The sequence below is a fragment of the Eptesicus fuscus genome, chromosome 10 (genome assembly GCF_027574615.1).
Source record: "Eptesicus fuscus isolate TK198812 chromosome 10, DD_ASM_mEF_20220401, whole genome shotgun sequence".
Lineage (NCBI taxonomy): Eukaryota > Metazoa > Chordata > Mammalia > Chiroptera > Vespertilionidae > Eptesicus > Eptesicus fuscus.
Window position 1 is genome coordinate 8,135,355 of NC_072482.1, and position 27,931 is coordinate 8,163,285.

At 40.2% G+C, this 27,931-nt stretch overlaps 1 protein-coding gene across 1 annotated transcript in view; it reads left to right on the forward strand.

Annotated features, from left to right (window-relative positions):
- ZFAND3 (zinc finger AN1-type containing 3) overlaps positions 1 to 27,931 on the forward strand; it is a 368,849-nt gene that overhangs the window by 262,921 nt on the left and 77,997 nt on the right. The window contains exon 3 of the mRNA XM_054722490.1: positions 2,629 to 2,811. Within this exon, the coding sequence (XP_054578465.1) occupies positions 2,629 to 2,811 (183 nt within the window). The remainder of the gene's footprint in view (positions 1 to 2,628; positions 2,812 to 27,931) is intronic.

Below are 27,931 nucleotides of genomic sequence, written 5' to 3' on the forward strand. Positions count from 1 at the left end.
ATTTGAAAACTCCTCTTCTTTTTCCTCCCCCAGTAACCACTATCTTGAATTTGGTGTGTCATTTCCATGCATGTTTTTGTATTATAATTATGTATTCATAAATATGGTATTTTACATATTTAAATTTATTATATAAATATTATTATCTACACTAATAAAAGAGAAAGATGCAAATTGACTGTACCCTAGTGATACCCACCAGCCAATCAGGAGTGAGTATGCAAATTAACTTAACAAAGATGGTAAGCTAATTTGCATACACAGGCGCTGAGCGGGGGTGGGGGTGGGGGGGAGCGGGATGCAGGCGTTCCTCACCACCCCAGCTGCTCTGGGCCTCTGGGCAGTGTGGGAAGGGGGAAAGGCAGCTCCAGTCCAGAGCAAGCGAAGGCAGAAAGGCGGCTCCAGCCGGAGCGAAGGCGGTGCCTGCAGTGAGGGGAAGAAAGGCCCATTCTTGCACAAATTTTCGTGCATCGGGGCCTCTACTCTAGTACTATATATATCCTTCTGTGGCTTGCTTTTCTTTCTGAATTGTTTTTTAGATTTTTCTCTTACATTTGTAGCTTTATTCACTTATTTTAACTGCCATAGAACATTCCATTATGTGCTTGAATATACCATTTTAATCCATTCTCTGTCAGTGGAATTCCTATAATTTTGAGTATTTTCTTAACCTCTCATCTTCGCATCTCCCTTCCTCAACCTAAGAGGTAGCCCCTATCCTGAATTGTGTTAATATTTTTTAGTGGGTTAAACATACACATTCCTAAACAATATATTGAGTTTTATGTATTTTTTAAGATGTATGTAAGTACAATCTTACTATGTTATTTAGTGCCTTGCATTTTTTGGTCAATGTTAGGATTTCGAGATTCATGTTGGTGTATTTGGCAATAGTTACTTTTTCTCACTATGTACATTATTCCATTATTTGATTGCATTGCAATATATAAACCTTCAGGTTACTATATCTGACTTTTTACTGTTATAGACAATATATAATTAAGATGTTTGTGTGTGTGGAGTTTCTCTCAGGGATATATTTAGGAATGAAATGACTGTGGTACAGGTAATGTATGGGCATCTTTATCGTTACTGGATATTGATAAGTAGTAATTTCATTATTTTATTATAAGTATTTTCTAATTTCTGATTTAAACCATGAGCTTAAAGTATATTTTTAAATTTTTCCATATAGAATTTTGTTACGAATTTTTAACTTAATTGTTCTCTGATCAGCTAGCTAATCATGTCTGTATCATACTAACTCTTTGGCATCTGTTGAGACTTTTGCTTTATGGCCTAATGTGTGTGATTATAGTTTAGCCAAGTTTTATTTAGTTCTTATAAATATTCTTCATGTGTTTTTTAAAAGAATTCATTATCTAATTGTAGGGTATATTAGCCTATACAGGCAAAAGTAGGTTTACAGTTGTATGCAAAACAGTTGATTCTTGTATTATTATTTATTAATTATTATATTTTTCATATAAACAACTGTAAACCTACTTTATCCCTACTCTGTATATGCTTATTAATCTTAATGAATTTTACTAGTTATTTTGTCTGAGACAAATATATTAAAATTTTCCCTATTATGTTAGTAAATTTGTCTGTTTTCTGTAAATACCATCATTTTTGCTTTTGAGGCTTTGTTATTAGGTACATACAGGTTCAGAATTGTTTTATTTTCCTGGTAAAAAAAAAATTTTGTTACTGTTATATGCTGATCCTCTTTATCTCTAATAATGCTCTTTGCCTTAAAGTCTGTTTTCTGACAATACTTGAGCTATTACTGGCTTTTTACTAGTAATTGTGTATTTGTGGGCATATTTTTATAGACTTAAATTTTCTATATCCTCATATTTATGTTTTTAGTATGTCTCTTGTAATATATGAAGAACAAGACTTGGTTTATCCAGTCTGAACCCACTTTCTTTTAACTGCTAAGTTTAGTTTGTCTACATTTATTACCATTACTAGTATGTCTGTACTTATTTCTACTATTTTATTATGTGTTTTCTATTTACCCTGCTTTGTTTTCTGCAGTTTTTTTCTCTTTTTACCTGTCTTCTGTTTATTTGAGCAACTTTTCTGTATTTCTTTTTTGTTCTATTGATCATCCCTAAAATTTTAACATGCATTTTGCTTTGCAAAGTCTTACATTAAAATCAGCATTCTATCATTCTTCTAAACAATGAGGACCTTGGAAAGCTTTCATTCTAGTTATCCTCTACCAATTTTCTATGCTTTTGACCAGTATTTTACTTCCATTTTTTAATTAGACTTTAGAGAGAGGAAGGGGGGGGCGGTGACAGAAAAGGGGGGGGAGAGAAAGAGAGAAACATAGATTGTCTTTCACATGCACCACCCCCACTGGGGATCAAACCTGCAAACCCAGTAAGTGCCCTGACCAGGAATCAAATCCACCACCACTTGGTGTACGAGATGACACTCCAACCAGTTTACGTGAGCCATACCGGCCAAGTCACCTCCATTTTTTTAATCACCCAAATTAGTCTTTATTATTGCTGCTATTACATTTCATCCTTCTGCTAACTTTCTTTTTTTTCCTGATACCCAAGGAGATTATGAATGCCTTCATTAAATTGGTTTTCTTTTTCTCTTCAGATTTTCAAAAGAAACAACCAGACGATGATTCCGCTCCAAGTACAAGTAACAGCCAATCAGATTTGTTTTCCGAAGAGACCACAAGTGACAACAACAATACCTCTATAACCACGCCAACTCTTAGTCCCAGCCAGCAGCCGCTTCCGACAGAACTGAATGTAACTTCACCAAGTAAAGAGGAGTGTAAGTGCTCAGATCTTGTAAAATTGTAGAGAAATCAGCCCAAGAATATTATCATGAGTTTCTTGATAATGCCTCATCCCAGAAAAAAAGATAGCAGCTTTGTAAATTCAAGATTAATTGTTGGCATATAGACCCAAGTCAGTAAATTAGAGGGTAAGTTTCATCCATTCTGTATAGCTTAAGTTGATCTTAAAAGATTGCCTTTTATGATAGTTGTTAAGATATACAAGATTTTCAACCAGTCTAGGCCAGTGGTTCTCAGCCCTGGGTGAAAATTAGTATCCACTGGGAATTTTGTTTTTTAATTTCTTTATTGATTATGGTATCACATAATTGTCCTCATCTCCCTATTCCCATCCCGAACCCCTCCCCACGTATGCCCCCACCCCCCGTTGTCCATGACCACTGGTTAGGCTTATATGTATGCATACAAGTCCTTTGGTTGATCTCTCTCCCTTTCCCCCACCCTCCCCTGCCTTCCCTCTGAGGTTTGACAGTCTGGTCGATGCTTCCCTGTCGCCAGGTCTGTTTTTGTTCTTCAGCTTATGTTGTTCATTATTTCCCTTAAATGTGTGAGATCATGTGATACAAGAAATACACTTATAAGAACCGAAAATGAGACAAGCCATAATGGTTATTTGCTGGGAGGCAAATGAATCAGTCTATAGTGAGTTTCTTTCTGGGCCAACAGTTCTTTTGAGTCCCAATTTCAATGTCGAACATTTCCTTATGTGTACATGTCAACAATGATATTTCAGTTCTGGGTGGTGGACAAATGGTAGTGATGCAGGTCTGACCGTCTCTGGTTTGGTCCTGGGCATCCTTCAGTGGGGGAATTTTTAAAACAAATTTTAATCTTCAGCAGCATTTCTTAAGTCTGATTTAATTGGTCTGGATGGAGAGCCAGGAATCTGTTCTTTTTAACTCTGCAGAGGATTCTAAACTGCAGCAAGTGTTGAGAACCACCAGTCTAGGGAACCTGCCCCTGATTTAGGAACCTTGGTTGAAAACTTACTTCTGTCACTAACTGGGCCTTGAATGTTTCTAGGCAATTGACCGAGATAATAACATTGTGGGGTTCATAGAACATAGGTATTTGACGGGAGGAGGTGGTTTCTGTTACTCTTCTGTAAGTCCTTAGTGATAGAATACCATTATCATATATATAATTTGGAAATCCATTGTCTACTTAATCTTTATTGATTTTATTTTTTTAAATATATTTATTATTGATTTCAGAGAGGAAGAGAGAGGGAAAGAGAGACAGAAACATTAATGATGAGAGATAATCATTGATTGGCTGCCTCCTGCACACCCCTTACTGGGGATCAAGCCCGCAAAATGGGCATGTGCCCTTGACCGGAATTGAACCGGGACCCTTCAGTTCACAGGCCAGTGCTCTATCTACTGAGCCAAACCAGCTAGGGCTGTCCACTTAATCTTTATAATGTTATAACCATCTCCTTCAGGCACAACTATAACTTACAGTGTGTTGAAAATTATAGGAATGTTATGACATAGCAGTTTTTGCCTTTTATAAAAGCTTTAGTTAACAGATTGAAATTTGGTATTTCAAATTTTATGAATACCTAGAAATTCTTGAAAAGTTCTGTCTACTAACTTTGAAAAGATTACCAGAGAACTAATATTTATCTAAATTTATAAACCATGATACTAGGTAAAATTGAGAATATAAAAGTAAAGAAGGCCATAGTCCCTGTCCTCAAAGAATTTACTATTTAGCAGGGGGAATGAAATAGCTTTGTTATTAAAGACAGTAACTGTTAAAGAAGAGTATTGGTTTACTGGAGAAAGTGGTGTTGAAGACATTCTAGACAGAGTAGAGTGAGATATGGAGGAAAGCCACGTGGTGTTCTACAATGGCAAGTGACTCCTTTTGGGACAAAGCTGGAAAGGTAGACTATGGCCAAGTTATAAAGGTTTGAATATTCAGCTAAGATATTGGATATTGGACAATACTTAGGTTTTTGAACAGAGAAAGTAATATTATAGTTCTTTCGGAGAAATAATCTGGCAATATTGTAAATGAGAAGGCTTATACTAGAATCACATTGCAGAGACTTTTTTAAATACTGTGACTTTGATTTAGAGACTTAGGGGAAGTTGTAGAAATTGTTTTAAGAGAAGAAAAAAAGATGAAAATAGTAGTGGTAATGTTATTGGCAATAGGTTTTGTTTTGTTTTTAAAAATCTATTTGGGGTCATGTATTTATTGAGGAGCTAATGAAAGCTATGGCCCTTTGTCTCAGAAAAGTATACACCATTCTTTTATACCCGATTATGAATAAAAGAATTTTAAAGCTCACTATGGACATTAGATTAAGAACTCCTTGTCTGTGGAAAGGGTTGGAGCTGGTCAGGATCTCATCTGATGGAACTTATATGATTGGACCCCCCCACACACCAGAGTCAGGCCACAAGAAACCAACTTCAGCAGCCAAAATGCATGTGAGACTGAGATGATAATAGCTACCATTTATTGAGCGCTTTATGTACAAGACATTGCGCTACATGTGTTGCATATTTTCTCTTTTATTTCTCATGACAATCGGTGAAATAGATACTATCATTATTCCCATTCTATAGATAGGGAAACAGGCACAGTGAGATCAAGTAATTTGCCTGTGATCATGAACACTTAGTACATATCAGAAATAGGACTCAAATTCAGGCATTGGGCTTCAGAGGAAAATGTTAGCTCACATTTATATAGTGTTTGCTCCATTCTAAGCTCTTTACATGTACTAACATTTTATTTTCACAATACCCTATGTGGTAAGTACTCTTATTCCTATTTTACAGATGAGAAAGTTGGAGCACAGAGAGGTTCAGTAACTTCAGTCCAAAGTTACAGAGCTCCTGCTTTGCAGTGTAGTTCACATTCCAACCCACTAATTTGTCTTCAGAGTCTGTGCTTTCACCCACTATAACATATTATGTCACTATTGTGAAAATGCTGCAGACTGTAAACTGACAAGAGACATTTGGAGACATCACGAGATTGGTCACTTTAATAAATGATTTCATTGGTTTGTGTATTCATTTGCTGAGAGCCCCCTTGGTTAAATGCTAGGTACAGAAATGAGTAAGATTAGGTCTCTACCCACAAGAAAGTCACCTTTTCAAATACATAAGCCTCTCCCTGAGTTTCTGGCTTGTTCTTCCAAACAGGTACATAAGAATTTTGCGGTAAGAGGGAGGCAGCAGCAGGAGCAGTGGTTTGTCATTTGCAGAAGCTTTCTCAGGTGGCTTTTGTACCTCACCGAGGTTGAAAACTGCTAGAATGAAGAGATGTGTGTCTGGATTGTAGGTGGGGGATATAGGGATGGGGAAAGTAAGGAAGGTTTAAAAAGAAGATATATGTACTACTATGTGTAATACTTTAAACAATAAAATAATATTTTAAAAAAAGAAAGTAAGGAAGGTTTGTTAAAGCTGTCAGTACTGTCAGGGTGGATACATTTTAAGTCAAAGTGATTGCCAAGTAGTAGTGAAGACTCAGGAGAGATTAGACAGCCTGATCCATTGATACCTTGCAACTTTCTTTAGCTATGATCTATCTAGGAGAAGAAAGATGTAGGAAGAAGCAGTATGGGATTACTTATGTTGATCTTTTTGTATCCTCAGGAACCAGAATTTCTTAGCTTTCTCTCCTAAAGAGTTATGGAGAAGTAGAGGGTTTGGGAGTTACAGAGAAATGGGTTTGGGATTTCCAATACAAGTACTACATGATTTGTAAACTGTACAGCAGTTATAGATCAACTAGTAGCCCTGTGCACAAATCCGTGGGACAGTAGCTTGCCAGTAGCTTGCTGCCGCCCTCCAGTAGCTCTCCGCCCACTGCCTCGCCCTCCTGTAGCTTCCCCACCCCCCCCATAGCTTGCTGCCCTGCCCCCTCCTGTAGTTCTCCGCCGCCCGCTTGTAGCTTGCTGCCCTACCCTCCTGTTGATCCGTGATCTGGTCATTACGCAGTCGGTTGTTAATGCTTCACAGTGTAACGACCATTTGCATATTACATCTTTATTATATAGGATTGTTACTCCGTGTTGAACTGGAAGTACTTTGTCTTTGGGGCTTTTTGAAAGGTTTTATTCCTAATAATCAAGAGAATGAGTATTGCTTACATATGCTTTCTACTTCTCACTGTTAAATGAATATGTGAACAAAAAGGTTGTAAGAGTCGGTACATTAATGCTGTTTGAAAAGATGCAGCTAGAATAAGAACTATTGACAAGAGTGTGTAAAATACAGACTTTTATCCAAAAGAGTTAAAACACCTGACTGAAAGTCAAAATAAAACAGTTATCCAAATGATATTTTTTTGTCTGAACACACGCACACATTTCTTCCTCTCCCATCTTGTGTGTCTGCAGAAGAGTTTATGGAATGTTAGCCATTAGAAACATTTTCAAAAAAACAATGTAAAAAAAAAATGCAAATAGTGACCAAAAATTGTCACAACATTTAATTGCTGTAATAATGGTAATAGCTAGCACTAGAGTACTCTTCAACGACTGTTTCAAATACTTTATCTGTATTAATCCTATCTAATAAAATGGCCTCCCCCATGTGGTCAAAGATGGCTCCCCCCATGTGGATACAAGATGGCCGCCACAAGATGGCTGGCAAGGGGAGGGCTGTTGTGGGCAGTTGGGGGTGATCAGGCTGGCAGAAGAGGGCAGTTGGGGGAGACCAGGCCTGCAGGGGAGGGCAGTTAGGGGGGACCAGGACTGCAGGGGTGGACTGTTGGGGGGTACCAGGCCTGCAGGGGAGGGCAGTTGTGGGCGATCAGGCAAGCAGGGAGGGCAGTTAGGGGTGACCAGGCCATCAGAGGAGGGCAGTTGGGGGAGACGAGGCCAGCAGGGGAGGGCAGTTTGGGGGGACCAGGCCTGCAGGGGAGGACAGTTAGGGGTGACCAGGCCAGCAGGGGAGGACAGTTAGGGGTGACCGGGCCAGCAGGGGAGGGCAGTTGGGGGCGACCAGGCCTGCAGGGGAGGACAGTTAGGGGTGACCAGACTGGCAGGGAAGGGCAGTTAGGGATGACCAGGCCAGCAGGGGAGGGCGGTTAGGGGCAATCGGGCCAGCCGGGGAGCAGTTAGGTGTCGATCAGGCTGGCAGTGGAATGGTTAGGGGGTGATCAGGCTGGCAGGCAGAAATGGTTAGGGGCATTCGGGCAGAGGCAGGCGAGCGGTTGGGAGCTAGCAGTCCTGGATTGTGAATGGGATGTGAGCCAGCAGTCCTGGATTGTGAGAGGGATGTCCGACCACCCAAACTGCCATCCCCTGCTGGCCTGGTCTCCCCCAACTGCCCTAAATGGGCGGTCGGACATCCCTCAAGGGGTCCCTGATTGGAGAGGGTGCAGGCTTGGCTGAGGGACACCCCTCCCCCCCCCCCCCGCACGAATTTCATGCACTGGGCCTCTAGTATACTTTATAATTACCTTGTAAGGTAAGTACTGTCACCATATCTGTTTCACAGACATGGAAATGGAGGCACAGGATGATTCAGTATCTTGCCCAAGATTACAGAGCAGCCCTGCTCTCTGGCACCACATCATAGCTGTCTGTCTGTCTCTATAGGGACTTATACTATAAAGGATGTTGCGTGCAAATGAAAACAACAGAGGGAAGGGATGTTGTACAGACACTTTACATTTCTTTCTACTTTTGCTACTACCTATTTACTATAGTCCCAATTTCTAGGTTTTTCATAGAGGAGATAAAGTGTGATGATTTTTTTTTAACCTCCTATGTTTATTGAATCAACTCTTCGAGATAATGTCATGTTGTAGATAGAACACTGGAACAGATTGTTGTTTTGTTGTTATTTTTGAATGATGGGCTGAGTACTGGTTACCTGAAGTCAGAGTCTTACCAGATTGGACTTAAAAATGAAAAAAATGCCCCTTTCTTTATCTCTCCTATAAATGAGCTTTCCTGTTGTCATGCTCTTGAAGGCCTAGGTCAGTGGTCGTCAAATTCATTAGTCAACAGAGCCAAATATCAACAGTACAACGATTGAAATTTCTTTTGAGAGCCAAATTTTTTAAACTTCTTCTAACGCCACTTCTTCAAAATAGACTCGCCCAGGCCATGGTATTTTGTGGAAGAGCCACACTCAAGGGGCCAAAGAGCCGCATGTGGCTCGCGAGCCGCAGTTTGCCGACCACGGGCCTAGGTATTTCTACTTATGACCTGTTTGGGAGCCTTACCCCAACCCCCAGTCCCACTACATATTGGATGGAAATTGAGGTGTTGGAGGAGAGTCAAATGGTCTGTTTCTTTCTAAGCAGGAGAGGAAAAGAACTGCTTACTAGGGAAGAGGAATGGCAAGAAATAGTTTTAAAATATTCTGATCTAGCAGTTAGAGAAGGCCCACCTTATACAGAACACTGTCCTAAGTTCTGTAGAGGCACATCTATATATATAAAAGGCGGATATGCAAAGTGTCCCCTCTGGAATTCAACTGGAAGACCAGGAGTTTGATCGCTTGCTATGCCATGCATTGACCAACAGTGGAACATGCCGGGCAACCAGCAGAGGTGGCGGGGCACTGGCGCACGGGTGGTGAGGGAAGGAGGAGGCGGGTAGGAGGGGAAGTTGATCGGCCCTGATCGCAGGCCAGGCCTAGGGACCCTGCCCGTGCACGAAATTCATGCACCAGGCCTCTAGTAAGAAATAAACAGCAACCAACACATATATAAAACTATCCTTTACAAGAGGAGTTGGCAAACTACAGCCCAAGGGCCAAATCCAGAACAGCACCTATTTTTTGTATGCCCTAAAGCTAAGAATGATTTTTAAATGATTGAAAAATATCAAAAGTATTTTGTGACATGAAAAATAACATGAAATTGAAATTTCAGTGTTCATAAATTTTATTGGAACACCGCGATGTTCATTTATGTATTTTCTATGGCTGTGTCTGCTGTACAACAGCAGAATTGGGTAGTTGCTACAGAGACCCAGTGGTCCTTTACAGAAGAAGTTTGCCATCCTCTGTTTTACGAAACACTTTGACAAACATTTTCCTGGGATCATCTTGACAGTGTGCAACATTGGCAAGGCAAATAATCTCCTTTCTATTTTATAGATTCTACAGATGAGAAAAAGGTTTGTATTGTGACCTGTCTTGAGTCACATGTCAGGGCTAGAACTCAGCTCTGGGCCTTTTCCTCCATAATGCTCGAATTTTTCCCTATCCTTTTATACTGCATCTACCCAGAAGATGCTTTTGTTGTAGCAAAAGAAAATATACAGAAAAAGTGAGAACCGTACTATGCAAATGTTAGTAAAGATTTTTAATGACTGAAGCTTAATTTCCAAGTGTGGATGGATTTTTCTTTAATATGACAGTGATTCCCCAAATAGAGATTTCAGAGCATTCTTTATCTGTGGTTAAATTAATTTAGTTGAACAAAGAGATTTCTTTTATTTCCTTGGAAACTGGTTCCTGGGGATACTCTCTAGCTGCCCTAGGCATTTAAAAAGTAAAATGAAATGGGGTGCATTTTAACAGATTGCTTTGCTAGACTGCCCTTGGGTCTTTGAACATGCATTAGGCTTCATTGGCTACTAGTCTTCATTTCTGTCTGACAAGCTCTTATCTGTCCCTTAGAAAATTAATATCACTGCCACCAAGTGACTGAACTTTTTGTTTTTACCAGTTTAATTTCTAATAATTCATAAATGAAACTAGTTTTTCCTTTTTTGAAGTATTCCTACTTCAGAAGACCAAATATTGGCCAAGACAGGCTGGCTTATTCTAGTACAACATTTAGAAAATATTACTTATTAAAATATTTTATGACTTCCTGCTGGGCTGGTTTTATGTGAAATATTGTGGGGGGATTTATTTACAGATCTCTCTGTATGTGTCTTTCTCTTCCCTTTTCTCTAATGAAGCTCAAAGCATCAGGCTGTTTATCAGAGATAATTATACAGCAGATGGAGCTTTTCTGTTTTATAATAGTCTCAAAGTGGAAGATTCTTTCCCATAATGAAAAATGTCTCTTTTGATTTTAATTTAAAGGTTTTTCCCCCCAGTGCATTTATTTATCTATCCTGAAGCTGATTCTGTAAAGCATGCTGCTTTTATTAGGGCTATGTTCTAAAAAGATTGATACTTGGCGGTACAGTATGATAATGTACAGTTATTGCTATATTGAATTGAACGGCTGTAATTCACCAAGAATCAACGTATGGGATCATTAAATCAATCCCTATCAAAATGCAGGAGGACTTGAGCAGTTTAGCAGTGTTATCTTATGGAAATTATTTCTATTCCATAATGTTAGCTGGGCTTGAACTATTTAAGCACTTAGTGTCATCTGACCTTTAACTTATTGTTGAAATAAAGGCCAAATAAAAACAATACCATGATTTTTTAAATTATTCATTTTCTGTCCCTCCCCCGATAAAGTTTAAACCTTATTTTTAAGAATACAAGTAAAGTTAATGACATGCAGGTTTACCCTCTATAATAAGAGGCTAATATGTAAATCAACCGAACAGCGGAACAACCGGTCACAATGACATGCACTGACTACTAGGGGGCAGACGCTCAATGCAGGAGCTGCCCCCTGGTGGTCAGTGCACTCCCACAGGGGGAGCGCCGCTCAGCTAGAAGCCGAGCTCATGGCTGGTGAGTGCAGCAGTGGTGGTGGGAGCCTCTCCCGCCTCCGTGGCACTGCTAAGGATGTCCCCCAAGATCTCCCAGACTGTGAGAGGGCACAGGCCAGGCTGAGGGACCCCCCACACACACCGCCCACCCGAGTGCACAAATTTTGTGCACTGGGCCTCTAGTGTAGAATAAAAGGTGAAAATACTCCTTTAATTTATCCACCCTACCTCCAGCAAATTCCCACTCTTTCCAGAGATAACCATTATTTATTCATTTGGATTATATATTTTTTGCTATGCATTTATATACATGTTGACATACATTTAAGGTTTTCTTTATTTTTATACAAATTAGAATATACTATCTATATATATTGTTTTTTAACCTGCTTTTTAATTTAATATATTCTAGAGATATTTTCCAGGTCAGAACAAAGAAATCTGTCTAATTTTTTAAAAACTGCTCTAGAGCATCTGTAATAATCTATAATAATAAAAGTGCAATATGCTATTAGACCGGACTGCCGAATGACCTTTTGGACATCCTTCCGCATGACCTTCCAATCGAAGCCTGGGCTGCGAGGGCCGAGGCAAGCTGCCGCGGCTGTGAGAGCCGAACCCCTTGCACGAATTTGTACATCGGGCCTCTAGTTCCATATAATTACTATTTTTTCTTGAACTGTTTTCTAATATTTCACTACTATTAACCATGTGAAGTAAAAACTTTGTAAATGACTAATGGAAGAGGAACTAACAAGTCAGAGAATATATATATTTTAAATTTGATATACATGGTCAAATTTCCAAAATTACATTACTACCACTTTATACTCCTGAGAATAGTGTTTGAGATTGTTTCCCATATTTTTACCAGTATTAAGTGTTCCTTTATTTTTTATTTTTTTCACAACTGTGAAAGAATAGTTCATTTTAACTTGCATTCCCCTGACATCTCTTGATAGTGAAATTGAGCATTCTTTCATATGTTTATTATTTATTTACTAGAGGTCCGGTGCACAGATTCGTGCACAGGTGGGTTCCTTCAGCCTGGCTGGTGATTGGGCCGATTGGGGGAGGCCAGCTTGGGGGGGGGGAAGGGGCCATGGGAGGTTTGCCAGCTGAGGGGAGGGGCCATGGGAGGTTGGCTGGCCGGTCCCGTGCCCCCCCCCCCCCCAATCAGGGCCAATGGGGAGGGGGGTGGCAGCTGGCCAGGGGGAGTGACCGTGGGAGGTTGGCTGGCTGTGGGAGATTGGCTGTGGGAGCGCACTGACCACCAGGGGACAGCTCCTCTGTTGAGCGCCTGCCCCCTGGTAGTCAGTGCACTTCATAGGAACCAGTCGACCGGCTGTTTGGTCATTCAGTTCTTTGCTTATTTATTAGCATCTTTTTCTTACTGATTTGTGGGAACTCATATTCTGGATAATAAATCTTTGTTATATATCTTATACATATTTTCTTCTGGTACGTCACTTGGCTTTTATTTTTTATTTGGGTACTTTGGATTCCATTAGAAAGTATACAAACTTTAAAATTCAAGTCTGTTGGTCTTTTATTTTCTAGGTTTGTGTGTTTCTTAGGTTTTCTCCATAGGGGTTATAAAAATATTTTCTCTGTATATTTTAATACTTTTATAGTTTAGCTTTTAATTTATTTAGTTCTTGAATCCAACTCAAATTTATTTTGTATATGATATGAGGTATTTTTAGCTGATGGAGCTACTCCTCCGTAGTTTATGTTTTTTAAATTTTGTTGGTTATTCTTTTGTATTTTATCTTCTGGATAAATTTTTTAGTCATCTTGTAGAGGTCTATTAAAATTACAGTGTGGTTGTGATTGGGATTACATTGAATGTATAAATTTAATTAGGAATAAATATGGGCATTTTAACACACTCTTGAGTCTTCTCATATCCTTATGTCATTTGTCTTCATTCAAAATTTATATATTTCTGAGTAAAGATTTATTATTTTCTTAATACAAACCTTATACATTTTTTGCTAGAATTTCTTCTTTACAGCTTTATATTTTTTCTTTTTCTCATTCCTGACTTTGATGAGACTACTTCTAGTAGGATTTTACAAATATAGTGTTTGCAGTATTTGCAGTAGGTTTCTTATAGGTATTATGCATCAGATTAAGGAAACTCTTCTGTTTACAAGTTGCTAATATATATATATTTTTAATTTGAGAGGAGTGTTGAATTTTATAAAATGCTTTTTCAGGATCTATTGAGAAGGTCATATGGATTTCTCCTTTAATGTGTAATCTCCTAACTTAATAGACCTCCAGTGTTAAGACATCTTTGCACTCCTTGAATAAACCCTACTTGTCTTGCATTATACTCACTTTTAACAGAGCTTTTATTTTATTTTATTTTAATAAATCTTTATGGTTCAGATTATTACAGTTGTTCCTCTTTTTTCCCCCATAGCTCCCCTCCACCCGGTTCCCACCCCACCCTCTGCCCTTAACCCCCCACCCCCACCCCGTCCTCATCCATAGGTGTACGATTTTTGTCCAGTCTCTTCCCACACACCCCCAACCCTTTCCCCCTGAGAATTGTCAGTCCACTCCCTTTCTATGCCCCTGATTCTATTTTATTCACCAGTTTATTCTGTTCGTCAGAATTTTTTATTCACTTGATTTTTAGATTCACTTGTTGATAGATATATATTGTTGTTCATAATTTTTATCTTTACCTTTTTCTTCTTCTTCCTCTTCTTAAAGAATACTTTCAGCATTTCATATAATACTGGTTTGGTGGTGATGAACTCCTTTAGCTTTTTCTTATCTGTGAAGCTCTTTTTATCTTCCCTTCAATTCTGAATGGTAGCTTTGCTGGGTAGAGTAATCTTGGCTGTAGGTTCTTGCTATTCATCACTTTGAATATTTCTGGCCACTCCCGTCTGGCCTGCATAGTTTCTGTTGAGAAATCAGCTGACAGTCGTATGGGTGCTCCCTTGTAGGTTACTAACTGCTTTTCTCTTGCTGCTTTTAAGATTCTCTCTTTGTCTTTTGCTCTTGGCATTTTAATTATGATGTGTCTTGGTGTGATCCTCTTTGGATTCCTCTTTTTTGGGGTTCTCTGCGCTTCCTGGACTTATAAGTCTATTTCTTTCACCAGGTGGGGTAAGTTTTCTGTCATTATTTCTTCAAATAGGTTTTCAGTATCTTGCTCTCTCTCTTCTTCTGGCACCCCCATAATTCTGATGTTGGTACGTTTGAAGTTGTCCCAGAGGCTCCTTACACTATCTTCATATTTTTGGGTTCTTTTTTCTTTTTGCTTTTCCGGTTGAGTGTTTTTTTGCTTCTTTGTATTTCAAATCTTTGACTTGATTTTTGCGGTGCTCTAGTCTGCTGTTAAGTCTCTGTATAATATTTTTTATTTCAGTCAGTGTATGCTTAATTTCTAGTTGGTCCTTTTTCATATCCTCGAGGGTCTCATTAAATTTATCGGCCTTTTCTAGAAAATTCTTGAAAAACCTTATAACCGTGGTTTTGAACTCTATATCCAGTTGTTTGCTTTCCTCCATTTCTTTCATTTGTGATCTGATTCTTTGTCTCCGCATTTTGGCTGCTTCCCTGAGTTGATAGAGTGGCTTTGTGTGGTAGGTGTCCTATAGGGCCCAGTGGCTCAGCCTCCCCAGTTACCTGAGGTGGGCACTCTTGGTGCACCCCTTTGTGGGCTGTGTGCACAGTCTTGTTGTAGTTAAGCCTTGATTGTTGTTGGTATCACTGGGAGGAATTGACCTCCAGTCCAATTGGCTGTGAGGATCAGTTGTGTCTATGCTGGGAGAACTTCTGTGCTGGAGACACCCTTATGGGAGAAGACTTGCAAAAGCCTCTGTGCTCAGCTTGGATGGGGCGGAGTCTCAGGGCAGAGCAGACAGCATTGGTTTCCTGTCAGCCCTGCCGTAATAGGCCCCTGTGTCTCAGTGTCCCATGGTAATCGCTGTAAGCACCTCTAAAGCCGCCCTTGAGTTCTGCCTGCTGTCAGACAGTCCAGTTTCTCCCCGAATGAGTCTGAGTCCCCAGAGTCTCGCCCGGAACTGGAGTTCAGTGCAGTTGGGAGCTTTTGTCTCCCTCCCGCTTGAGAAACCAGCTGTGTATTCAGTTGCCCGCCCTCTCTGTGCTCGCGCCTTGGTACTTCTGCCTTCTGCAGTTCCTCTGAGTCTCAGTGTGCTTTTCTCTTTCCTGACAGTCCAGTTTCACCCCGTATGCGTCTGGGTCCCCAGAGTCTCGCCCAGAACTGGAGTTCAGCGCAGTCGGGAGCTTTTGTCTCCCTCCCGCTTGAGAAAGCCAGTCGCGCACTCAGTTGCCAGTCCTCTCCTTGCACGCGTCTCAGTACCTTTGCCTCCTGCAGCTCCTCTGTGTCTCAGTGTGCTTTTCTCTTTCCTTCTAGTTGTAGAATTTCCACTCAGCCAGCCTTCTGGTGGTTCTGGATGATGTCCGTTTTGTCTTTTAGTTGTAGTTTTGAAATTGTTGTGAGAGGCAGCAGTTTAGGTGTTTACCTATGCCGCCATCTTGGTTTCTCCCTCGTGAGTTAACAGTGCTTTTAAAATAATGGGAAACTTTTTTCACTGAATTCAAAATACTAATTTTACACCTTTTTAGTAAGTGAGTTAATTTTATATATGAGTGTGTTTATATGTGATGTGCATGTGGAAAGCTTTTAATTTTTCCTGTGCTTTAACATAGCCTTATATTTGATGTTTTGACATTATGCAGTATATTTATTCTTTGAAAGCTTGAAGAACTTATTCAAAAAACTGATTGACCCGATATCTGATATTGGACTATTCATATTTTTGTTTCATTTAAAGATAATATTAGCAATTAATATTATAAAACCATCCCTTTTATCTAGATTTCTAAATTTATTAGAATAAAATTACACATAGTATTCTTATTTTTTAAATTTCTTCTATTAATTTTAGAGTATATATTTATTATCTACACAAATTAAATCTTATTCTGTTATTGTTCATATTTCCTAATTATGAATTTGTTTATGATCCTCTAGTTAAGCTCAATGGAGAAATATTAAAGGTCTGGGAAGTTTTGTCATTCCCACCATGTTTTTATAGGATTACAGCCCTAATCTTTATACTGTTCTTGCTTCTAATCTTGTTCTATCAGATGAATCTCTCATTGATATTGTATTAAACCAAAAAGGGATTTCTCCTATTGATTCATCACCACCTATCTGGTCATCCAGATTCTTAATCTTCCCCCATAATCTGGTCCCTTGTTGTATCTGACCTGCCTATTCCCAGCACTGATGCTGAACTCTGAACCAAACCAGACCCGTGTCCCAGCTGACACCATGGTACTCATATTACCATTTTTATTCATGTTCTTGGAAGCCCACTTCAAAACCATTTTATCTGTATTGATTCCTTCCTCCAAGGAATTCCTATATTTCTTACCTGAAACATCTAATCACATACTGTCTTGGTTACCTCTTTGACATGAGAATGTCATCTCTCTGTACCAGTTTACAGACGAAACCCAAAATCAGCAAAGATTTTTGTGGTGTTTTTTTTTTTTTTTATTAATCCTCACCCGAGTATATTTTTCCAATGATTTTTAGAGTGAGTGGAAGGGAGGAAGGAAGAGGGGAAGAGGGAGGGAGGAGAGGGAGGGAGAGAGAGAGAGAGAGAGAGAGAGAGAGAGAGAGACATCCATGAGAGAGAGAGAAACATCCATGTGAAGAGACACATCCATTGGTTGCCTCCTGCACTGCCCTGACCAGGGCAGGGGATCAATCCTGCAACCAAGGTATGTGCCCTTGACTGGGACTCGAACCTGCAACCCTGTGGGGCACAGGGCAATACTCTAACCACTTGGCAACACTGACCAGGGCAATTAACAAAGATTTTCTTTTATGCTACTTTGCTATGCCCCATGGCACCCAGCATAGTGTTTGGCAAGGCAATACTTAGTAAATACTCACTGATTTAAATATCTAGATAAGTTTATTTTTTTTAATTTTGGAAGCCTACTCACCTGTGTTTTGATACATTAAAGAGAGGCTTCTCATTGCCTGAACCTGACTTTGAAAAGCTGCTTAATATTTTTTTATTATTTTCTGTGCCATTTCACAACTTCAAGGTGAAACAACTCAAAAAGGCAATTTCTGTACCATCCTATATAATAAAAGCCTAGGTTGCGTCGTGCAACGCCGTCCCAAGATGGCCACCACAAGATGGCCAGCAGGGGAGGGCAGTTGGGGGTAACCATGACTGCAGGAAAGGGCAGTTGGGGGCGACCAGGTCTGCAGGGGAGGGCAGTTGGGGGCGACCAGGCTGGCAGGGGAGGGCAGTTGGGGGTAACCATGACTGCAGGGGAGGGCAGTTGGGGGCTACCAGGCCTGCCAGGGAGGGCAGTTGGAGAGGACCAAGCCTGCAGGGGAGGGCAGTTGGGAGTGAGATTAGGCCAGCAGGGGAGGGCAGTTGGGGGCGACCAGGTCTGCAGGGGAGGGCAGTTGGGGGCAACCAGGCTGGCAGAAGAGGGCAGTTGGGGGCAATCAGGCTGGCAGGGGAGGGCAGTTGGGGGCCATCAGGCCAGCAGGGGAGGGCAGTTGGGGGCAATCGGGCCAGCAGGGGAGGGCAGTTGGGGGCAATCGGACCGGCAGGGGAGGACAGTTGGCGATCAGGCCAGCAGGTGAGTGGTTAGGGGGTGATCAGGCAGGCAGGCAGGCAGGCGACCAGTTAGGAGCCAGCAGTCCTGGATTGTGAGAGGGATGTCTAACTGCCAGGAATCGGGCCTAAACTGGCAGTCAGACATCCCCAGAGGAGTCCCAGATTGGAGAGGGTGCAGGCCAGGCTGAGGGGCACCCCCCCCCTCCACCCCCCATGCACGAATTTCATTCACCGGGCCTCTAGTCTTTAGATATTTGGTTACTTTGTTGTGGTGACATTTCATCACTTTGAACAGAGCTTTTAAAATAATAGGAGACTTTTTAACTGTGCAAACAGCCATCTACCTGTTGGGAAATAAGTTTTTTTCTCACTTGAATTTCCCCCTTCACAATTCCCCTTTGCGAACTTTAAACACTCATTTTAAGGGTCCCTTTAGAAACCTACAAATCTGAAAGGTTAGTTTTCTATAAAGATTTGCTTAGGCACCTATGAGATTTTACAGTTATTGATATTCAGACTAGGTTTTAAAGCAATATCATCACTGCCCCCTTTTTGCAAATGCAAAATTTTAAAAATTTTTTCTTATTAAATGAACTGTTCTATACTTTGCTGTGAAAGTAAAGGTCACAGTGAACAACCACACTTCACACAATTTTAGCCCTTTGCAATTGTCATATTGTTTTTGTTATATGTAGACTCAGGTAATGGGTGACACTGCTGATTTTAAACTAAACATAACCTTTATTATGACAGAAGTGTTTGGCTAAAAAAATATTATATTATTATAGGGGCATTAATTTGGGTATGTTAGAGGTAGTTATGTCAACTTTACATGAATATATTGAATTGTGTTTGTGAATTTCTCTCCAAAAATTCAGAGCTGCCAATGCCAAAAAAATGACTACATATAACTTTACATTTTGTATTCATGTGCTGTTACTTAATAACCATTTTAATTTTTGATCTGTCAAAAGGATGCTTTAGAACTTAAAAACACCCAATAAGATTCTACTTTGTTAAAGAATTTTTAAAATTCCAAAATATTGATATAAACACTTCTCTACATAATTCAAATTGTGACATTTTCAACTATTACTTGCAAAAAGAGGTCCTTTTAGTAAGACCTGCTAGTGTTCTTTATGAAACAAAAAGATTAGAGTAGTCTGGCCAGCGTGGCTCAGTAGTTGAGCATCAACCTATAAACCAGGAGGTCATGGTTCAATTCCCATTCAGGGCACATGCCCGGGTTGTGGGCTCAATCCCCAGCGTAGAGCATGCAGGAGGCAGCCGATCAGTGATTCTCTTTCATCATTGATGTTCCTATCTCTCCCTCCCTCTCTCTCTCTGAAATCAATAAAACTATATATTTTTTAAAAGGGTTAGACTAAGGTACCTTCCATTCAGTGTCACTGAAAACATTGCCAACTGTGATGCAGCTTCCTCTAGGAGAGGCTCAGCAAAGGGGCAAGGAAGAAGAACACCTGTGTTCAAAATTATTTTTATTTAAAAAAATGTTTTTATTGATGTTAGAGAGAGAGGAAGGGAGAGGGATAGACAGAAACATAGATGAGAATCATTGTGGCTGCCTCCTGCATGCCCCCTACTGGGGATCGAGCCCACAATCTGGGCATGTGCCCGATCTGGGAAACGAACCAGTGACCTCTTGGTTCATGGGTCAACGCTCATCCACTGAGCCACATCAAAATTGTTTTTAAATGTTCATGGGGCAATACCTCTGGCCTAAATAGTTATCTTTCTCCATTTTCTCTGAAGAACATCACTTCCCTTTCTGAAGAAGGCATTGTAGGCTTTCAGTTGATGATGCAGGCCAAGGTTTATAAAAACACTCTTGGTAGTTGAACTATGTAAAAGCAATAAAAGCTCTCCTGATGCTGAGTGGTTTCTCCATTGATGTGATGAAATTCATGCTCATGTTGATGGCAAAATGCAGATATAGAAATCTAAGTTGGGCCATAGTTAAGCCTGTAAAGTCAGAACTGAAGTCTAAATTGAAGAAGCGACAGCTCCTGATTTCATATCCATATTAAATATGCTTTGTCACAGAGAGAGACAAAAGTGTCTAAAAATAGAACTAACTTTATTATCCAGGTGATGTTTTAACCTCTCAAAAAGGGTTCTTAGTTTTGATCCCCAAGATGGTTGCTTTGAATTTCAGTGTTAATTGCTGTTGTACTTCATCACATCACAATTTGGAGTATTGGTGGTGGGTGTTTAGCAGTCAGTATTTTAATATATGGGAAGCTCTGTTTGGTCATAATGGTTCTAGGTGAGAGACTGTGTCTAAAAAACTAAAATCAAACAAATTTAACTGCTTGCTCAGAATTCTTTGAGTTCCATGAAACATGTTTTTATTCTTTCCACAAGTAGCAGAAATAAAATATGCTGGGTTGAAATAATGACTGTAGAGTATATTCCAGTGTCCCTTGTATTTATTTACTTAAATATTATCATTTTGTTGAAAATGGGAAAACTTTTTACTGTTATTTATACTGGTACATCAGTTGGTTTCTGCAGGACTAGAATAAACCAGTTGGCATGTGAGGAAATTATGGAGAAATTGGAAATTATATTTACCTTTAGGTTCACTGTTTTGTTCTATATAACTGGTTCTCAAAGTGTGGTTCAAGGACCTGTGGAGGGCCCCAAGGCCCTTCATGGGGTCCACAAGGTCCTTCCTTTTTCAGTTACATATCTGTGTAAGGGTATTTTTTCTTTATATGCTTTGTATAAATACCTTGAAACAGATTGAATGTATTCATGCAGATGTAAAAATCCAGGTGTCTTTAAGCCAGGCCACTCTCATAGTTTTAAAAGATTTTAAAGTTGTTTTTCATAAAACATGTTGACATGTAATTATTTCTGTGAATTTTAAATGAGGATATATTTTAATTTTTTTTCAGTTTTAATTTTAGATCAGGTAAACATCAATAGTTTTAGCCCATATAAACAAAAGATCTATAGTGTCCTTAATAATTTTTAAGTGTAAAAAGATTCCAAGACCAAAATGTTTCAGGATTGCTGTGCTAGATCAACATGTAACTATGGTGAAAATTAACTATGTTTATTATGAGTTCCAGTTCCCTTCTGAATAGCTATGTATGTTCAGTCATTGCTTTTGGCCTGGACCATTTTCATTCAATAGTGAAAGAAAATATTTTTGTTTTGTTTTTATAAAAATTGTACATTAAGTTATACAACAGGCTGATTTGATATATAGTGATTATTACATTTAAGATCATTAACATATCTTAGTTACCATTTTTTGTGATAAAAGTACCTGAAATCTACTTTTTTAGCAAATTTCCAGTTTTCAATTTTTATTTTATCTTATTTTTAAATTTATTTTTCAATTACAGTTGATATACAGTATTATATTAGTTTTAGGTGTACAACACAGTGATTATACCTTTATATACTTTACAAAGTTATCACCCCAATAAGCCTAGTATCTATCTGACAACATATGTAGTTATTACAATATTATCGACCTATATTCCTTATTGAAAAATATATTTTGAACACTTAATATGCTAGATTACCAAAATAATTAAAACTTTGTCCCTGCCCTGAGGCTCATTCCATTAAAGTCATTGCTTGTTCAGAAGAGGGCATTTTTTCCAAAACACATCACTAATAGGGATGTCCACTCTGCTATAAAAGAGTTCGTCAGTACAGGCAAATAGAAAGCATTCCTGATTTCATTTTGTTTGCAATGTTTTTCCTTGAGGAAGGTAGTATGGAAGAATTTTTAATTTTGTTTCTATTGAGCAATCCTTCCTATATAATAAAAGGCTAATATGCAAATTGTCCCCTTGGGAGTTGGACCCAACGGGAATTTGACTGCCCGCTCTAACGTGCGCTGACCACCAGGGGGCGGAGTGGAACAAAGGAAGGTCCCAGCCAGCAGCCAGCAGCCAGCAGCCAGGGGAAGGAAGGCCCCAATCTGTCCTGATCACCTGCCAGTCTTAGAGACCCTGTGCGTGCACTGGGCCTCTAGTAGACTAATAAGCGGCCATGTGTGTGAGCAGGCACATGCGTGTGCGCGCACGCGCACACACACGCACACACACACACACACACTAATATCTGCAAAACTGCCCAGCACTGTAATATATAGGGGACTAGGAGTGGGATGGTAATGAAATTTTGTTGAGAAGCCCTTTATAAGCAAAATAGATTGCTACAAATATCAACTTCGATTCGTTTTGAAAATCTCTTCCTCATGAATCCTTTAAGTAGATCTACATGCTTGTGAGACAAGTGAGGGGTAGAACTTCTAACTGAGAGATTAACACTTAGATTGTGCAATAATCTTCGTAAATGGTTTAATTTGGGAGTTTCATTTGGAGAAGTGGGAGGGCTATTATCTGTGCCGAAGATTTTCTGTAAACTTGGATTTCCACTCATTATATCTTTATGTATCCTTGTTTTTAATCAATGGTGCTTTTCAAACTCAATTCTGTAGACAGATTAGGTGTGTCCTTTCTGATTAAAATAATTCATGAATTGCAGGTTTAGGGTAAGGTTGGAGGATAGGTTTTCTTTTCTGAAGAGATGACTTATTTTCTGTGCATTCTGGTCTGTACCTGATACTCATTTATTACCATTTACTATTTTAAGTTTTCATGTGTACTAGTACATTAAAGGCTTTTAAAAGAAGGAATATTTTACTGCTGAAGAAATATGGACTCTGAAGATTATTCAAAGGTAGTTTTACATTCTTAATATGGTCACATCAGGAAGCACTGTAGAGTTTATTTCACTGTCTCCATTGCATGGATGTTTGTTTTTTGAAAGGCCTCATTATGATATAAATAATCTCAATATGATATAAATCTCTAGAGAGGGGGGATAATTTTAGCTCCTGAATCTGTTGTCCTAAATCACCTTTGGAACTATGAGCCTGGAAAACTTGGATGCCGCAAAGGTAAACAATGTGCAGATTAAGATAGAGTGGAATTGACAAGCTGGTTAAAAGAGGATGATGCATTTCTAATTAGCTCACAGTGCCTTTAGTTGGAAATTAATTAGATGCTGTTATGTAAATGTCATGTTAATTAAGCAAGAATATTAAAGTGTTATAAATCTGCAAAAGGAATGGCTATTTTGTATATTAATGCTTTGCAGTTAGCATGAAGGATCTGATAGAATATTTGTTTGATTATTGAGCTTCTTGTAATTTTTAGTTGACTGACTCCTTGACAGTCCATTTGTCCTAATTGATGTGTTTTAGCACATGGTGTAACTGCAGCCAATGAGGGCAATAGAACCAAGAACTGAAAATGAAATGAAGAGTCATCACAGCTGTTTTAACAAGAGCTTTCTGGGTAGATTGCTGATCTCTATTTCCAAGGTTAAGGAGAAATACTATTTTTCTGTATTTATTTAGCCTTAAATTTTGAGGGCCTAAAATGATTGCCAGCCTAAATGCAGCTGTCCTCCAAACCTGTGTTCTCTACTTTTCTTGAATCATAGTCTTCAACCAGTTTATGGGTACTAGCTCAGAGTTTTTTTGGCATGCTCAGTAACTCTACAGTTTAAAAAGAAAATTTAAGAATTCTGCTACTTAAGCTTGAAATGTCAGTGTTGATGGTTAATGTGATACCTTTATTCAGTCCTGGTTTTGTAAGTTACAGTGAATTTAATATGTAGACTTCAGCTTTACAGGCCTGAAATCAGTACTATTTCCCCAAGAAAATCCACTACCCTGTTGCAAATGCTATTAAGATTTCTAGTTGTTGGGAATAAAGCTGAAGAATTTCATTTCATGGTTCTCATGTGGAATTGCAAATGCAACCCATAGTGCTGCATTATATATCACGCCTTTAATACAAGAATAGAAACATCCCTAGAAGACAAAGTAGGGTATTCAGACTTATGGTCACAAACCACAGCTACCACAGACTCTAAATTGTTGAAATTTAGGAAAAAGTCCTCTGACTGTAATATCAAATGCAAAATGATATACTGAATATCTTCAGATAATGAAGAAACTTGAAAAAATTCTGATAATTAATTTGTTTTAGCAAAAGAAAGTAAAAAGCAGTCATGGTGATTGGTTGAAAGTGAGTTCATGTTGGTTAATCTTGTTACCTGGCCCGAGAGAGCCTGTCAGATTAAGGAAGAAGCTTTTTTTTTTTTTTAAACATTTAAAAATCTAAAACTTATTCAAAACTCAGTTGCCACTAATATAGACTAGAAGGTAATGATAGGAATCGTTCTGTGCTTAGGAATACATTTATTTTCCCAACCTGATCCCAACACACACACACACACACACACACACACACACACCTCACCAATAGAACCCAGTCATCAGGACACTTTTCACACCTTGCTCTTAAGTTATTAGCTCGGTTCATCCTACTGCTTGGGAAGGAGAGGAAGAAGATCCAAAAATAGAGTTTACAATGATTTGTGGGACCATATGCCAGCCCTTCTCTCAGACATTAACTCAGTAAAAAAAGGAAACAGCATTTCTTGATGGAGCAGATGCCCTGACTTTGACCTTTGCCATCAACTTTCAAAATTATTTTGTTTGCTATAGCCACATGTGACTCATGTTAATATTTTTATTGTAGTCAGAAACCTGAAAAGGTTCCTCTTGAGTAACCCGTAATTTCCTACATTCATTTTAACAGAGTTGGTTTGAAACTAATTGTGTAGGAGTATACATCATATCTCCTGTGGCTACTTATTTTATTCGAGAGTACACTAATTTTGTATGACACCATAGTTATTGTAGTCTGTATGTACAGTGTTCATATGCATCTATTCTGGATTTTTAAAGAGTTTCATAGGTTATAGTCTGTCAGACCAAACTGAATTCCAAACTCTCTGTTTATAATATTGTGCAATTATCAAAGCTGGGATTTATTATCACTGCTAGTTACTCTTGCTGTCAATTTGTTTTGGCTCAGTTCTGTTTCTATTTGTACTTACTGTAATATAGTGAATATATTGGATTGGGTTGTTAGTTTAATAAGCTCTCTGGAGAACAGTTTCATGGTGATGCATGTGGAGATATGTATGCTAGGTAGCCTTAAAGTTTTTTGCACACTTGCCAAACCTGCATTAGGAATTCATTCATTAGGAGTTTTAGAAAGGATAACTGTCACCCTACAGATGAGGTAAAGTTTGCATTTGTAAACATGGGAGTGTTAATTCATGAGTCCCAGCCAAATTTCTTTGCGGATTTTGATTTGACCAATTTCTCCCTTCTCATAATTTTACTGGATAAAATATTTTATGTTCTTTTAAAAAAGTATTCTGGTGGTTAAGTTGTTACTGACTCTTGTGCTCTGGGTTGTAGGAACTCAGTGATTTTGGCCAGATATTGAGCTGAGAATTAAAGAAATTGTTATCAGAGACTGGAACTAATTGGGTTGTTATTATTTACATTGTGCTCAGCTGGTTTAAAAATGCACACTAATCTCTTTCTTTGCCCACTCCAATGTATTGCATCAAAATGTCCAGAGTCAAAGTCTGGGAAATCTGTACTTTAAAAATGCTCCCATGAACTTTCTGGATTCCAAAAATGTTCTAATATTTTTATGTGATAGTCATTACACACACACACACACACACACACACACACACACACACACACACACAACTGTGTGGCCCAGTGCATGAAATTCGTGCATGGGGGGCGGGGAGGGGGGGCGTTCCCTCAGCCCAGCCTGCACCCTCTCCAATCGGGAGCCCCTTGGGGGATGTCTGACTGCTGGTTTAGGCTCGATCCCTGTGATTGGGCCTAAACCGGCAGTCGGAAATCTCTCTCGCAATCCGGGACCACTCACTCCTAACTGCTCACCTGCCTGCCTTCCTGATCACCCCTAACTGCCTCTGCCTGCCTGCCTGATTGCCCTTAACCCCTCTGCCTGCCTGCCTGGTTGCCCCTAACCTCTCTGCCTGCCTGCCTGATCGCCCCTAACTGCTCTTTCCTGCCAGCCTGATCTTGCCCCCAACTGCCCCTGCTGCCTGATCACCCCTAACTTCCCTTCCCTGCCGACCTGATCTTGCTCCCAATTTCCCTCCCCTGCCGACCTGATCTTGCTCCCAATTTCCCTCCCCTGCCGGCCTGATCTCGCCCCCAACTGCCCTGACCTGGCTGGCCTGGTTGCCCCCAACTGCCCTCCCCTGCCGGCCTGATCTCGCCCCCAACTGCTCTCCCCTGCCGGCCTGATCTCACCCCCAGTGGCCCTCCCCTGCCAGCCTGATCTCACCCCCAACTGCCCTCCCCTGCCGGCCTGATCTCGCCCCAACAGCCCTCCCCTGCCGGCCTGATCTCACCCCCAACTGCTCTCCCCTGCTGGCCTGATTGCCCCTAACTGCCTCTGCCTGCCTGATCACCCCTAACTGCCCTCCCCTGCCAGCCTGATCTCGCCCCCAATGGCTCTCCCATGCCGGCCTGATCTCACCCCCAACTGCCCTCTCTGCATTGGCCCCCACCACCATGGCTTTGTCTGGAAGGAAGTCAGACGTCCGGAAGATGGCCGGTCTACCCAGTCTAATTAGCATATTACCCTTTTATTAGTATAGATAGATTATATAGGATAGGATTGCTTAAATGGGGGGTGTGGAGCCTTCTTCAGCAGGAGAAGATGCTCTTGACAGACAAAAATGCATAATCCCTATATCTGGACTGATAGCCATATGCACTATGCTACAAACCGGTCATTAAAAAATGGAACCACTTTTTTACATCTTACACCAAACAGCTGTTGCCCTTAAAACCCCTCCTCAGCCCCCCACCTTAGGTTCTGCCTTCTCAGTTCACCCAGATTAGTTTCTGATTGGTCAGTTTCTATGCCAGTCAGTGTCAAAAGCTCCACCTCCTAGGCAACCATTGGCTCCTCGTACTTCACCCAGATTTGGTTCTGATTGGGCGGTTTCTATGCCAGTCAGTGTCTCCGGGCCTATCTCCAGGCCTGATCAGAGAGGTGGGTCTGATCAGCAGTCCCCTTGGAGGCCCGGAGAGAAAGAGAGGTGCGGCTGCTGGCCAAGCCCTGAGAGAAAGAGAGAGGCAAGGGCTGATCAACAGCTGCCACAGAGGCTACGGATCAGACCCTGCTTCTCTGTTCAGGCCTCTCTCCGGGCCTGATCCGCAGCCCCCTCGGCAGTCAGTGCTGGGTTGCCGTGGCAACCCAGCACTGACTGCAGGACTGACTTCCGGTCGGTCGAGCCTTCTGTCATTACGGACCCTGGATTTTTATATATTAGGATATTTAAACTCTTCAGGGTGTACATTTAATATTTGTACATTTCATTTTAGTATTTTATTTTGTTATTGTTGTACCTCAATTTTTAAAAAAGATTTGAATAGCCCTGGCCAGTGTAGCTTAGTTGGTTGCCAATTGGATTCCTGGTCAGGGCACATGCCCAGGATGCAGGCTTGTTTGCTGATAGGGGGTGTATAGGAGGCAGCCAATTGATGTTATGCTTTTACATTGAAGTTTCTCTCTCTCCCCCCCCGCTTCTAAAAATCAATAAAAAATATTTTTAAAGATTTTTTTTTTTTTATTGTAGGAACTTCAGTAAACAGTGTGTGTTTTTTAAATTTTATTTTTTATTGTTTGAAGTATTACAAATAGTGGTACATATGTCTCCTTTTTTTCCCCCCTTGACATCCCCCCGGCCTCCTCTACCCCCCAGTACATGCCCTCACCTGCCCTCCCCCCCGCCCCCCAGTGTCTTGTATCCATTGGTTATGCTTATATGCATGCATACAAGTCCTTCAGTTGATCTCGTACAGCCCCCCACCCCCCAACCTCCCCTGCCTTCCCGCTGTAGTTTGGCAGTGTGTTCAAT